Below are 16,006 nucleotides of genomic sequence, written 5' to 3' on the forward strand. Positions count from 1 at the left end.
AATAAAACCCATACAATAAAATTTTATTTGCTGAGGATTCAAAATATTATAACTTTTCTGCTTACGAGATTATAACATGGAAAATGTTACGACAAAGAAAAGGGTGATTGTCGACGAGTGGCGAAATAACCATTAAATATTTTCACGGCGTATTTTTAAATAAATGAGATAAAATGGAAGAATTGTTGGTGGTGGTAGTAGTGGTAATGATGTTAGAAGATATGACACTTTTATTTCTGAAGGAAACATGATAAGACAAACGTCATAATACAAAAGAAATTGTGGCCGTGGGTCTGTCAACCTCGCGCATAATAACATAGTAAATACGATTTCCTCTCGATTATATTCCAGACGAGACAGGCCTTCCCTGCTGGTTGACGCGTTTAACGACCCGATGCGGAACTGCTAATCGCAAATTTTTATTTCAATACCGTTTTCCACTGTCGTTATTTTATGTATATTTATTATTACACAACTCTCGGCCGTAAATGATATTCTTCACCTCCACTACTATGCTTTCATGAAATAATCACAATTGTCTACATTTTGATACTAACACAACGGTACGCTGCACATCATATAATAATGTAGTAATATTGTATAGTTGCCGAAAATGCAACCCATCAGTCATAAAAATGAAAATATCACCTCCTCTCATTATTCTTTCTTGATCAAGAAACCAAAACCATTTCAACATCGAACGGACAACGCTACTAATTGTGTAATTTCTACAAATGGTCTGTGCCTCAGATCAAACCCTAAAACAAAAGCTCTATACCAAAACTTGATAGTCAAGTATAAATACTTCGTCAACGATTGCGAGCGTATCTATCGACATACACTAATCCTAAATAACTTTCAACACAAATTTACGTCTAAATCGGGAATTGAAATCTTGTTAATTTTATAGGTTTTGATATAAGTTTTATTTAATGATATTTCCGATTAAAATTTATCAAGATTTCCAAGGGTTAATAAAATATTATTGCTTTTTATATGTTTCAAGACAAGGTTTAAGCAGCTAAAAGTAAAACACAAATCTGATCTTTATAAACAATTATTTAAGACCAAAACAATATATAAATTGTAATTTAACGCTCAAATTGTATGATACGAATCCCTAAATTAATATTGTTGATCCCATAAAATAAAATAATTACAAAAACCTATAGCTCAATTAAATTTCAATTTTGATTCGCTTTTTAAAAAAAAATGAGTAATGGTTCTACAATGTATTGGTCAACAGTTTTTTCATAATATTACGTTTATTTCCAGTCTTTAAATACAACATTTTCTATTTAAACTCTTATCCACAGTCTACCTTAAACACGTTTTGTTTTCCGCACGTTTGCTCAAAATTTTGCAAAACCATTTACTCTCCGAGATAAAAAAAAAATGTATCACCGCAATAATTTTGTATTAAATCATATATTATATAAGATTATATATATATAAAATATATATAATAGAAGATCATCTAAGTTTCAAGTAGGTGCTCAACGGCAAGCCCAGATTAGAGAGTGGGTCCAGAAAAACCCATGCCCCCCGGGCCACAAGATTTGAAATTATTCTAGGGGCTCCTCAATTTTAAATAATTTATAATATTGTGATTATTACTTATTAAATATTGTGTGTAAAGGAAAATATCTAAAAACACATTTAAAGCCTAGTATGAATAAAAATATTTAGATTTTTAAAACAACACATTTAATAATAATGATAATAATAATTTATTTTTGCCAAGTTAATAGTGTTTCTTTATTTTCCTCTTAAGATTTCATATTATACGATTATTTTGTTTTTATTATATAGTAATTATTATTAGTTTAATGAGAAATGTATACGATATGATACAAAAAAAAGTGCTTCAGAAAAATTTAATGACAATAAAAATACCGATATAAACAATGTTTTTTAATTATTCACATCGAGACCTCAAAAGCCTTAACTCGTGAATGCCCACTTTCTCAACGAAGGACCTACAATTCGAGCGTAGAAAAATTCAAGTCTAATAATATGGAGTAGCATTGTACGGCGTATTCTTGACAGTTGACATTATTACACGTCTTGTTGGCATTATGACAATAGTATACCTACGTGTAATAACAACAATATCGTATTAATTTATTAGGAAAATCATCCTAGCGCCCGTAAATCATCGTTACTCCTCAACCGACCAATTTCTTCTTCTAATTTTTTTTTTTCTTCGCCTTACACCATTTGTAACCTAACCGTTTGTACTTTCGTCAAAAAACTGTCGCACACTTAAAATCGACTGTTCAGTCCGGGCGCAGTGACGACATCATCTCGCGGCACTCGGGACGACCGAAATCCGACCGATCGAATTCGGAACGATTTCGTGGTTTTTATCGTATAAATACTTTATTATTATTATCAAAACGACGAACGGTCGACGGTTTCCGGGACACGCACAACGGCGTTCGGCACTCACCAGCACGTAGACGGCGAACGGCATGACCACGAGGGCGACCAGCAAGTCGGCCAGCGCCAGGCTGACGATAAAGTAATTGGTGACGGACTGCAGGGCCCGTTCCCGGCACACGCTGATTATGACCAGCATGTTGCCGAACAGCGTGAGTATTGGGAACACGACCAGCCCGAGCGCCCAATAGTTTTTCACGATGACGACGACGGCGGGCTCCTCGTAGCATCCGGTGACGTTGTTGAACACGGACGACGGGGACGCGGCGAACGCGGAACAGTTGTCGCTTCCGGTGTATTCGTCCGTGTAATTGCCGCCAAAGTCGAACCGGTGCCGTTGCCGTACGTGCGCCGCCGCGGCCGTCCGTTGGGCCACCGCCGCAGCGGCCGCGGTCGCCGCCGGTATGCGAACAGCTCGCCCGTGGTCGTCGCCGTCGTGGCCGGCAGCGAGCGCCCGCCCGCAGCAGCAGCAGCAACCGCGTCACGTGGCCGCCGGCGCGGACGGCCGCGGAGACGCCACCGGGCGACGACGGTCCGCGTGCGTCGGACGCGCGGCGGCGGTCATCGTCCGAGGTGGCGGGGCGCGCCGGACCGGGTGATGCGGCGAGCGGGACGGACGCGCGACGACCGGCGAGAGAAGATCGCGACGAACAACCGCGGAAACCCGTAACACCCCCACCTACACCGCCGACCCGGACACCTGTACCAACCCGACCGCACTGTACCGGACGACGACGACGACGACGACGACGACAATACTAAATATCGGAGCGGAAAAGACGCGACCACGCTGACGTCTAGGTGTGATATGACGACGACGATGGTATTATGACGTGTGGACGGCGACTCGCGAAATCGTCCGCTTTTCCGCACACAACGCGCGCGTACCGTCGACTGATGGTCGTCGTGTCGCCCGCGAGAACGGTCGTCGCCGCGTTAACGGTACACGGCGGTGGCGGCGGAGGGTAGCGCGCGCGCGCTTTCGTTCGCCCGCTCGGCGTTTCGCCCGTCCCGTTGTCGCGGCGGCGGTACAACGCTCGCCGCCGGCCCGTCGTTAATTATCAACTTTCCGGCCGTGCACACACCGGTGGTATTCATCGCCGCCGGATATTATCGCCGTACGTTTAAGTTCTCCCGCCCGTCCCGCCGCCACCGCCGCCGTGCCGGACGGTCCGTCCTGTTAAACGTTGCTGCCGCCGCGGCCGTTGAATTATAGCGCAACTTCGGCCGCGGCGACGACGACGACGACGACGGTGACCACGCCGCGGCATCGGACACTCGAATTGCTATTGTTGTTGTTGATGTTTGTTGTTGTTTTTGTTGTTGTCGTCGTCATCGTCGTCGTTGTCGTTGTTGTCGTCGTTGCCGTCGTTGCCGTCGTTGCCGTCGTTGTCGTGGATGTTGTCGTTTTCATTATTAATGTCGTGGACGTGGCGACGGCGGCGGTAACGATTGACGTCCGTCGGACGTGCGCCGGCGGCGGTAAGCTGCACGTCAAGAAACTACATCAGCCGACGCGACCTAATCTCGCGGACTTATTAATAACGTCGTGTAATAATATTATGCACCTTTCAGTAATATATTACCGCTCGCTGCCTACCCTTTAGTGGCCAAAAGACCATAAATTAACCCGTTTGAGTTTGGCTCTCCAGAGACCGTAGGGCTGCTTTACTGTTTAGCCACTGTTTAATCCACAATGGCCGTAAACACTAACCGGTTTCTGATCGGACTCAAAGAAAACGGTTAATAGTGTAAATACGCGTACGGATTAAAGAATACGCTTTAAACCGCGGGCATGTTTGAAATACAAACACTTTAAGTCGGCAAGAACCATCTCAATCCTAGACGTTTAACTTCTCTGGACTGATCACCCGATCAGCAGCTCCGTTACGTTCGATATTATACGTTTAAGACTTATTGTCGACTAAGCATTTTCAGCTGTACGACTTACGAGTATACTACGTTGGTATTACGACAATGGAATAATAAAACAAATTACAAATAACTGTCGTCTCGACTTATCCGCACCACTATTATGCTTAAAAATATACATACGAATTTATAAATTAGCTACTGTCTTCCTACAAGAAAGCTATTTAAAAAGTCTGTCAATCTAATGCATACAAAAAAGATGTACATATATATTATATTATTATAATAGAGTAGATATCTTTGTAATATTTGTGTCGTATGGAAAACCGGACAGCAGAACGTATTATTCCAGCCCGTCGCTCACTGAAATCGCATTCTATTGGATGTCCCAAACACCATAGGAGTCCCGAGTGTAATATGTTCCTCATAATATTATTAATATTATTATGTTGACGGTCGGGGCGGAAGAAAAAATAAAATACAATAATACGCGTTTACGAGCACGTCACGCGTCAGGACCGCCGACCATCACAATGTGTAACACACTAACACGCAGCCACAGATTTCCATACTTACTGAATGACGACATGACGTAACTTTGTACAGTATAATAGACGTCACGAATACAACACGCGATTACTGGACAGTATATATAAGTGCTTATAAACCCACTACACATTGAAACATAACATAATATAGGTATACATAATTGTTGTATATTATATATATATATATATACACTTACACAACTACACCAAAGTTTTTCAAGATCAGGTGCAAATTAATAGGGTGACCAATAAACAGTCATCTAGCGAAATAATAATAAAGATCTGCAAAATATAAACAAATTTAACTAACCACGGTGATTAAAACTCATGATATCGGTGTTAAAGTAATTTATAGTCTTCAGTATTGAAATTATAATACTCTGGCAACTCTATTAGTTGTACGACATTTAACGAGAATAAGTTATAACGAAAAATTAAAATATTCGATTACATGATGGATAATAAGTAGTTACTATAGTCACCGTCCGATACCGCTTTATGCCAATACATACTAGTAATAACGAATTTCTACCAAGAAATTTAGATATTTTTATCAATAACTGTCATAATCCGGCCGCGAAATCGCGACAATAAAAACTCGCAATTATTATCATTTGAAATAACTGAAAGTATTATATATTTATAAAATAGAATATTACTAACTACAGAAATATATAAAAAAAAATTATAAATTGAAATCTCATAAAGAAAAATAATTTAACAATAGTAGGCCTTAATAAACAATGCCAAATAATCCTAATCATTAGTAAAACTATTTGACTAACACACTAATCCATCTCGTATGAAATTTTTAGTGGGTTCCTAGAAATTTCCCTAAAATGGTGCCAAAGAAAAATGTACACCTCCCCCACTCTGAATGATCATGAACACTTACTTATCTCACGATGATTTGGCATATAATATAATAACATCGTCATTCATTTCACATATAGTGTTGGTGATAGGTTTGAAAATTATCTAAAATAGATATATCCAACAAACGATCTGAGACATCAAAAATGCGATGATTTTAAGCACCGCCGCACCGTCACGACCAGAATGCGATAGATGTCCTTCGGGTCACTGCCATCAGAAACAGAAACAGTGTTTGTATACACGTGGACATTCATGCAGAATTCAATGCTAAAGTTTGTGAATCTTTTTTAAAGTATTTGTGTATAACATTATAAAAGCTAATTATTTTTCTAGAAAAATATTTTTTCTTTAATTCTTAAACGTGTAAAAGAACCAAAATATTATAATTTAATTAAACAAATTTCAATATAAATAAGCTTGATTTAACAAAGCAATATAAAATATATTACCTATATTTATATTCCTTTGTAATATTTACTTCATGTGTTCCGCACATTTATAATTGTAAAAACTAAACTAAGTAGTGTTTAACAAATTTACTTTTGCAGTAATAAATAACACAAATCCGCATAATTTCGTACGCACTATTTTCGGTTTGCATAGATTCTTTAACAGTTTTTTTATACTAACTAACAAAATGGTCATTTCCCCACCGGACGTCAAACAAAGTAAACGCCTAGTGTGGCTGTTTGTTAAATCATAAAAGTTAAAAAATTTATCATAATAATATTGCATTCGAACTATAGCTTTTTCAGGCCCGTCGTCGCAGTTATCTGGCTTATGCGTAAACGAATCTGACATGGGCGCTTATAAATTACAACTATGCCATATGAACTATTCCATGATCACTTTAGTCCTCTAGTCTTAATAATGTAGACTATAGCCGTGTTTTTTTAATTTAACTGATTTTTAAACAATGAATTAATGTTACTAATCTAGACTAAATTCCTACTTTATATAAATTGTGTCACGCGACGTACAAGAATTTAAATTCCGCGTTAACGACCACATAATTGGGATTTTTCGCAATATAAATGTTACTGTAGATCAGCAGTCTTCAACCTTCATAGATTATGGCCACTACTTGTTTTTAAAAATCTCGTAAACCATTTAAAATACACATAAGATAATAAAAATCGTGTTAAAAAAATACAGTACATGCTATGTTAAAATGTATTATTCACAGAACTAATATAAGGACGAAACGGGCCACGGATTAAAGACTCCCTACTATAGAGTATTTTTATACACCCTTCTATGCAATTACTTTCGAATAGATCTTGTATATAAGATGCGTAAATAGGTATTACGTACGTAATTTCACATTGATTTAAATCGCAAAAAGTTTGTTAGAAAGAAGAATAGATTTGATTCTATTAGTTTATACAAAGCGGCCCAATTAAATTTAAATGTCACACTGTCACTTATTAAACACCACTTGCATCACGCAAGTAAATTATTTATGTATAATATTATATACAGTTATAAACAAACAAACTTTTAATAATATGTCATATTATTACAGTATTAATTTGTAAATATTTTAATAGCGTAACATGGAGTGTGACGGCCTTTTACAGCCACAGCCATACCATATCTTTTGAGTGGTCTAAAATAAATAAACTTGTCATTATTATATTTATTCGTGTTTTCCCCTCTGATAGAAGACACTTTAAAGTGTTGCATATCCGGTGCCAAACTGAGCATAACAATAATGATACATAGACAAAACAATACATTACGGTCGAGTCCACAATTCATTCGTGATCATAAACAAATATATTATACAATATATTATTATAGTTTTAAACTATTATTTTATGGTTGAAGTTGTATATGTACCGCCATCAGAAAGGTTGACAACGGTGGTCAAATATCAATTCGGCGCATATTAAATGTTCTATAAAAGTTACGTTCGTTCAAATATTGTACATGATTTACGTACCCAAAGTGACAAACTATTAGTATTTATTCAGGTGAACAACTCTCTTTAATTTATTTATTAACGCAGTTACATATTATTGTTTGTTTAAATATTGAAATAAGATCATTTTAAACTAACTTTATTTTATTCATTAACAATTGAAGCTTGAAGCATAAATTATTGGTATTTTTTTAATCTAAAACAATACATTATTATTGTATACTGTTATAATTTTTTTTTTTCAATAAGTCTTTCCGTGAAATTACTGTACAACAACTTGTCAGCTCCGTGGTAGGAACAACGTTTATTGTTACAATCAGTCTTGCTGTGGCAGTACTAGACTACACTTGAAGACCTACAACACAACTGACAAATTTAATATCCCGACCTAAGACAATCAGTTTCTGTGATTGCAGAATAATGGTTTACGCTAAACAAATAATTTTATCACAAGAATAAAACTAAACGATTATAATATTATAATTTATATTTAATGAAATTTCGTAAAATAAAATAATTTTTTAAACATTGCTTCGTCACTTGCTTATAAAAAAATATAACAAATTATGCATAATATCTTTTTATAGTATACAAATGAGTTATTGTGCCAAACACGCACTTAATACTGATACGTATGGATATTAACTCACTTGTAACACGTATAGTTTAACTTACATATAACTATGGTAATTAACTCGAACCCTTATCTCTTTACAAACATATTTACATTAAGTAATTGAGTGTTCTTGAAAATCATTAATTATTTATTTTTATTTACTTTGTCAGCCTTTTATATTAATTTATCGTTTTTATTACAACTATTTTTAGAAATCAAATGATTCAGTGTATATTTACTCAAATAAATATATATTTTTTTTTTTATATAATTTATTATTATTACTACCATCACTTTGATAATTTCTGTAAGATTTTTTCTCGTTATTTCATAAAAAAAATATTGATATAAATTACAAAATACGATTAAAATTAAATATATAGATTAAAATAGTAAAATTTTTATTAATTACTTACTAATAAATTATTTTATTATATTGAACTATTAAATGTACAACTATAGTAAATATTTTCTTTTTTTTTTTTTTTTAATACATAAGTTTTAAAATTTCAAAATATCACTTAAATTTAATAACATGTGACGAATTTTGATTTACGATTTACGAACTCAAATAATTAGATATTTTCATAAAACAATATAACAATATACCATACACTGTATGTCATATGTGTATAATTTTAATTATATTTATAAAAAATACTTGAAAACATTTTTAACCTTAAATTTATTAACGAGTATTGTACAGGCAATTGTATATTAATACAAGCGGAAATATATTTTTTAGTTAATAATTAATGTAAATATGCATTTATTAATAAAATATGTGATTACTCAAATGTTCTTAAGTATTACTGCAGCGAAAGTGAGAACAAATATATGTAATATGTAAATGTAACAGATGAAGTAATATTATACCCGTAATAATACTATAAACATAGAAATGTACTAAATACAAAACAAACATTTCAAAAATGTTAAATAATCTTGTTATGTCATATTATTATCTTCTAAAAATATGTTTTTGTTTTTAAAATTTCACAAATAAACAACAAAAATAACCAAAAATCTGATTTCTATATTTCTATACTTTAAAATATTTATTTTTAATTAACTAATCAAAATCTATTCTTAACATAAAAGTTAGACATCTGGAACTAAATATATTATAGTTTTCCGCTTATTGGTTAATAGTTTAAAACACTCTTAAAAAATTGAACTATTTCCAACTGCTTTAAACACATACTTAATACATTAGTAATATTTAAGACTTTTCAAAGTTATTAGCATAAAATATAAAACCAATAAATTAAAAATATATGATATTTCTTATGTATATTTTGATACTTTTCATTGTATACTATTTTGAAAATCTCACATATCAGATGCATTGTATTGGAACAAATTTATGCAAACATAAAACATGAATAAGTACTATGTTAATATAAATTTTGTAAATTTGCCAAAATAAAAACACATAATTTAATATGCAATATAGGTTATATTATAATTAACCCATTAGAAATATTTGAAATTATTAATTTATATAATATACGTATATTTTTAATATTATTCATGTGTTAGATTAATTGTGAATTTAATATTTTTTGTCGCCTCCTATAAAAATACATACCAAAAAAACCACTACAATTTGTTGTTTTTTATTTGCACTCATTTGAAATATAATTTTATACAAAAAAAAATAAGGGGATTAAAACTTAAAACTGATTTAACCTTTTATAAAATTTATTTATACATGAGCTTTAAGTGTAGTTTACTTAAGATTATCTTCTAATTCTATATAGCTTTGTTTATATTTACACTTAATACTTGAAAAATAGACGTGTTTACAAAATATCATTTATTGTGTTTTCACGACTACTTAGTAATTTCTACTATTCATTAACATTATTAACATCTAAGTTACAACTAATATTAAATTACCTTAGGTTAAGATATGTAAATATTTATTAAGCTGAATTAGAGAGATTATACAGAAAGTATTAATTTAAAGCTCCGTTAAAAAATTTCGTTGTTTAATCATAGATTACTTATAGGTTAAAAGGTTATTTTAATTTTTGGTTAAATGCTTATATGATACTAACATTTGATATTATTTTGTATTACATTTGTTACTTATTTTTATACTAAAATATTGCTCAAAAATATCATATAATTAATAAAAGTTTAAAACAATTAAGCTATTTTATAAATAGAAGTAGGTAGATAATTTATGTACTTGATCATTTATTTTAAGATAGTTTATTAAAGTTATCTGATCTATACATTATATTAAAACAGTAGTTCCGTGTTCTTAGTTTGTAGAATTAATAATAATTTATGAGTGTAATTTAGATTAAGAACAGAATATATATATACACTAATATTTTATTAATCAAAATAAATTGTGCGTTACGAATACATTATAGAATATGTTATTGAATATTTATTTATTCATTTAGTATAAATTGAAACATTAAAAATTAAAATATATAGTCATAGTACAAAATGAAACCAATGGGATATTATATAACTACAGTTCATATTTAAAATGATAACGTGATACTTAAATACATATTTTATTAAGAAATTTATACCAGTAAATACTAATTACCATTTAATAAATAGTTTAAATAGACGAATAGAATATAGGTTATAATACTTAATTGATTCAAATATTTTTAAATAATTGTACTAATTTAATCGGATAAATATTCATATGGTAAATACATAAATAATATACGAGAATTAGTATTCTTGAAATTATGAATTGAAAGTTTGAATTATGTAATACTACTTTATTACAGAAGTTAGTTTACATGCAGTATCATACTATGTGTCATATTCGTTTTCGTGCTAGTCAAAAATTAAAATAACGAAACATTTTATTTATTTATTTATTTACTTATTATCTTCCTTTAAAAATAAGTTCAATATTATTTTTTATAACTCAAGCCGTAAATTAGATCATTAAGCCAAACCCCTAAACTTGAATAGTATTATTAAATGCTACATATCTATAGTTTAACTTTCTCAGAAAAGAGAGTAAATGGTTATTAAGACAATAATTACGGTCTTTTATTACTGAAACCCGTTTTTTTTCGCACAAAGACGATGAATATAAAATAGAAAACTTCAGATCATTGTTACAATTTTAAAAATACTGTTTTTATAATTTAAGAAATGATTTTTTAACATCCAATATTTTTTTTAATATAAGATTATTTTTTAATGTTGTATACTTGTATTTTGTGTCACATCAATTCCTATCATATGTTTTACGTTACCTTCAATTTAATAACAATGTTTTTATGATATATCTTCTATATTAGTTAACTATCCTTAACTAACTTTTATAAAATACACATTATTTAAAACTTTTGTTAATAATTATATTATAATACAATATGACTTACATGCGCATTAAAATAATATGTTAAATATATAATGCAGTAAGTATTTATTACCTGAAAAGTCTTAAATCCAACCAAGAAAATACGACCTAAGTCATAAAACAATAAAATACTATTACTGAAACATTGATATTTTACGCAACACTGGTTTACAACAAAATTGATATTGTTTTTTTTTTTTTTTGAAGTACCTACAAAAATGAATGACCGTAAATTCTCAACATCCTCACCACACTTTATTAGCTAGAACCGGTAATATCATTCTATATAACTACATATTTCATTTAATATCAAAATATACAAATATATGCTTATCTATAGATTTTTGTACACTTTAATATTTTCCTTAAATACATGCAAAAATGTGAGCAAAGACATAGTCTCTACACCTATGAAATTGCTTATGAAAAAATTTTCTCTTTTATGACCTGATTGCAACATCAAGACATTACCAATAATCTCCACAAAATAATCTAACAACTGTATTAAATATAACAATAAATTTTGTTCATTATATACAGAATCATTCACCAAGCATACACACATCTTTTTTCACAAATAACGCAGCTCTTACAAAATATTATTTTTAGAATTTTTAACTATACTTTAAAACCATACTATCAAATTCTTGAAATTTTTTTCTACTTATTAAAAAATATCCTGTGAAGATATAAGTTTCTATTTTCAAATGATAGTCTTTCTTTTCCGCCGTAAAATATTATTTAGTAAATAATTATTCTAAAAATAGTAAAGTATCAAAATCAAAATTCAAATGAATAATCCTTGAATTATGTACTAAAGATAATTGGAAGATAAAGTGGCTATGGTAATTTGAAAGTTATATTAATTTATATTAATCTATTTAGATTTATAATTTTTTTTAATGGTCCAAGTATAATATTATAATACAAGTATAATTACTAGATCCGATTTGTTGAAAGTTTATACAAATCATAATTTTAATACTCGTATTATTTATATTTGAGTTAAAACTAAGAAATATAAATATAAATCAATAAAATAAATAACATTTATTAAAGTAAAAAAGCAATTAATTAATTTTTGTTTTTATAGGTATTATTATAAGTATATTTAATTTTATTAGATATTTTTTTAGAAATTTATATACAATTTATACATTATACCAATTTCAAATATATAGTTTTTGCATATATTATCGTCCATATTAAATAAAATAACAGCCAAGTGAGACCTTTTCAATTAATTTAAATAAACAATCGGTTTTTAATCTTTTTTTTCTAATGAATTATTGTAGTATTATACTGTGGACAACTTTTTGAATGAAATTATAAAATATTGGTTTTTAGCTTATGAATAAAGTACAATTAGTATATTACTCATTATACATTATCAAATATGTTGTTTTATTAACTGATCAATAACTGATAAAAAAGTACAAAATCAAAAATAAATTTAAATTATTGTGATAAATTATGCGTCATTTTTATCTATACACAATACATATAATAAAATAAATAAGCTAATATTCATGTTTCGGTAAATTAAATTATAATTGCCTTTAGATTGTGGAAAATAATACATAGTCTAATTGAACTGGTGTAGTGTTGTAATAACTTTTTTACCATTTATAATTTATTCAATATTAAAACTAAAGATACCTATTAAGCTAAACATATTTTATATTATTACTTAGTCAGCTGAGAATCTAAGATGGAAATGATTGGTGGAAAATATTTACATTTATTTGTGATTTACTGATATTAAACTAAAAAAATAAATAGTAATTATATAACGTTATATAAATACAAAATAATGATATAATCGTAACACGAAAATTAATTTTATTATAGACCTATTTAAAAAGTTCTGCAACATAGTAATAAATCAGTAATGTATCCCTTTTTACGTAATATTATATGTTACGGAGTGCCGTACAAAATTTACGATGAAAAAATATCGAATACAGACACAAGGAGTTTAGAACTATTCTCTCTTAATTTATTTCAATAAAGGATAATGCTGTACCATATTGATTATTATAAATTTAAATACAATGCTAATTCAGTGCATTTTAAATAAGTTCTAAGCGGATATGATTTATAATACAATACTTTTATAATGATGTCTATACCTTATCTGCGTTTAACTTAGTACATAGTAACTTGAAAGTTGTAAATCAAAATTGTTGGGATACTTAATATATAGCTAAAACATAATAAAACTAACTTTCATTAAGATTTTAAAGACCCTTAAACTGTATATTTTATAAAAAAATAATATTATAATATACCTAATCATAATTTGTAAAATATATACATATAGCAAAAATTTTAAATTTGAACTTTGGTAAATCAATATGCTAAATTTAAAAATTTTGAATTATAAATGCGGTTAAACATAACTGTAAATATTCAAAAAAATAGACAACAGTTAAATAAAAAAATATTTTCATGATAATTCTAATTTCTTAAAAATATAATATGTGTTATGTATTAAACATTTTAATTTCATATATTTTTAGATAAGTTATTATTTTCACTTGAATAAGATTTTTTTATACAAGAATTATTCTAAAAATTATCATCTTTCTGAATTTAAAGTACAAATTTATATATTTATATATTTGATTACGGAAACTATATGTCGTACATTAGTTAACAACCACATACTCGTTAGGTAGTGGAAAAGGTTATACGTAAACAACACTGAAATAAAATAATTTTGAATACGATAAAGGATACGAGAATTAGAATTTCGATGGTAACTAACAACGTATTACTGGCAAAAGGAAAGTTGTTCAACAGAACTGATTAATGAAGGAATCTTCATTTAGCGTAGGATGCGCGCCAAATTTTGACCGAATTCATGTGGTATTTTAGGTTTGTCTAGTTTAAGTTACAGAAAACACAAAAGTTGAAAAGGGTCAATTAGTGTAAAGGATGAAAACGATACTAAACTATTGACTTTTTAGAAAACTTTAGGATTACATTTAATTTTTATCGATTTATTTATACAATCACATGTGCTAATTATTTGACAGAAACCTTATTTCAATGTACGAATTTTTTTTATAATGATCAATAAAATAAATTTTAATTTAATTTATTTTTAATTATTAAATTTTAGTAAATATGTGGAGTCATAACTATAATAATTTTCATACGTTTATTAATTAACGTCACTTACTCAGACTATAAATAAATTATTTACAGAACACAGACATATACAAACACATAAAAATATATATTATATCTACCCTTAATTAATTTTATTATAGTTGAGCCTCGACAACCCGAAAACTCGATAACCCAAATTTGTTTTCTGCCCCTTAAAAATGCCTTTACATTCAATTCAATATCTGTTGCAATAAATCGAAAGTAAAAATAAATGAACATAGATAATAAATCGAAATGGATAATGACAAGTTTATCTTAAATTGTGTCATTAGAACCAGTTTAAAACTATAAATATACATATGAAAATGAAACTACTGTTGTACTGTGAAATAATCAACAATTACCATATATTTATGTTGCGTAAAATATAGTAAAAATAGTCCAGTTGACTAATCACTATGTATTGAATTATTTGTAAAATTCGCATCAATTATTAATCAATATTCTCCTGATGACATCTATGATGATGAAACGGGTTTATTATTTAAAAGTTTATCAAGTCCAATATTTGTTTTAAAAGGAGAAGATTGTTCAAGTGGAAAATTTAGTAAAGAAAAAGTTACAACTATTTTGGGAGCAAGTATAACTGACATGGATAAAATTAAACAACTATTAATTGAAAAATCCATAAAGCCTAGACTTTGTAATGGAGTGAAAAATTATCTATAAGATTATGAATCAAATAAAAATGCATTGATGACAATTAAATTGTTTGAAAAATGGTTGTTTAATTTTAATAAAAAAAAAAAGATTAATTTAAAAGGAAAAAAATTACTTTTCTTTATTGACAATTATATCGTTCATAAAACAAAAAAAAAATGTAATTCTGTTAAAGTAAAATTTCTTCCGCCAAATATGACTTGACATCTCTAACCTATGAATCAAAGTATAATTTAAAACTTTAAAATTATAAATCATAAGAAAGTCATTCGTAAAATGATAAATGATACTTGTAAACGAAGGTAGATCTTTTTCGTTAAGCTTGTTAGAAACTATGAAATTGTGTAATAAAGCATGGAAAAATGTCAATAAGAATACAATTTGTTAATTGTTTCATAAAATCTGAAATTTAATCAAAACAAAAAAATCAAAAATACTCATAAATAATAGAGGTACCGATTATATAATAGATTAACTATACATTAAAACCAGAAATCGCATTTCAAATATTTTCTGAAGTAGGCACTAATATATATTTA

General features: G+C 29.4%; 1 protein-coding gene across 1 annotated transcript in view; it reads right to left on the bottom strand.

Moving 5' to 3' along the window:
• LOC112595521 (dopamine D2-like receptor) overlaps nucleotides 1-2,837 on the bottom strand; it is a 239,183-nt gene extending 236,346 nt beyond the window's left edge. Inside the window, exon 1 of the mRNA XM_025340770.1 lies at nucleotides 2,453-2,837. Within this exon, the coding sequence (XP_025196555.1) occupies nucleotides 2,453-2,581 (129 nt within the window). The 5' untranslated portion in view covers nucleotides 2,582-2,837. The remainder of the gene's footprint in view (nucleotides 1-2,452) is intronic.
• Between the last annotated feature and the right edge of the window lie 13,169 nt (nucleotides 2,838-16,006).

Source organism: Melanaphis sacchari, unplaced genomic scaffold (assembly GCF_002803265.2).
Source record: "Melanaphis sacchari strain LSU unplaced genomic scaffold, SCAv2.0 Contig27_pilon_pilon, whole genome shotgun sequence".
Classification (NCBI taxonomy): domain Eukaryota; kingdom Metazoa; phylum Arthropoda; class Insecta; order Hemiptera; family Aphididae; genus Melanaphis; species Melanaphis sacchari.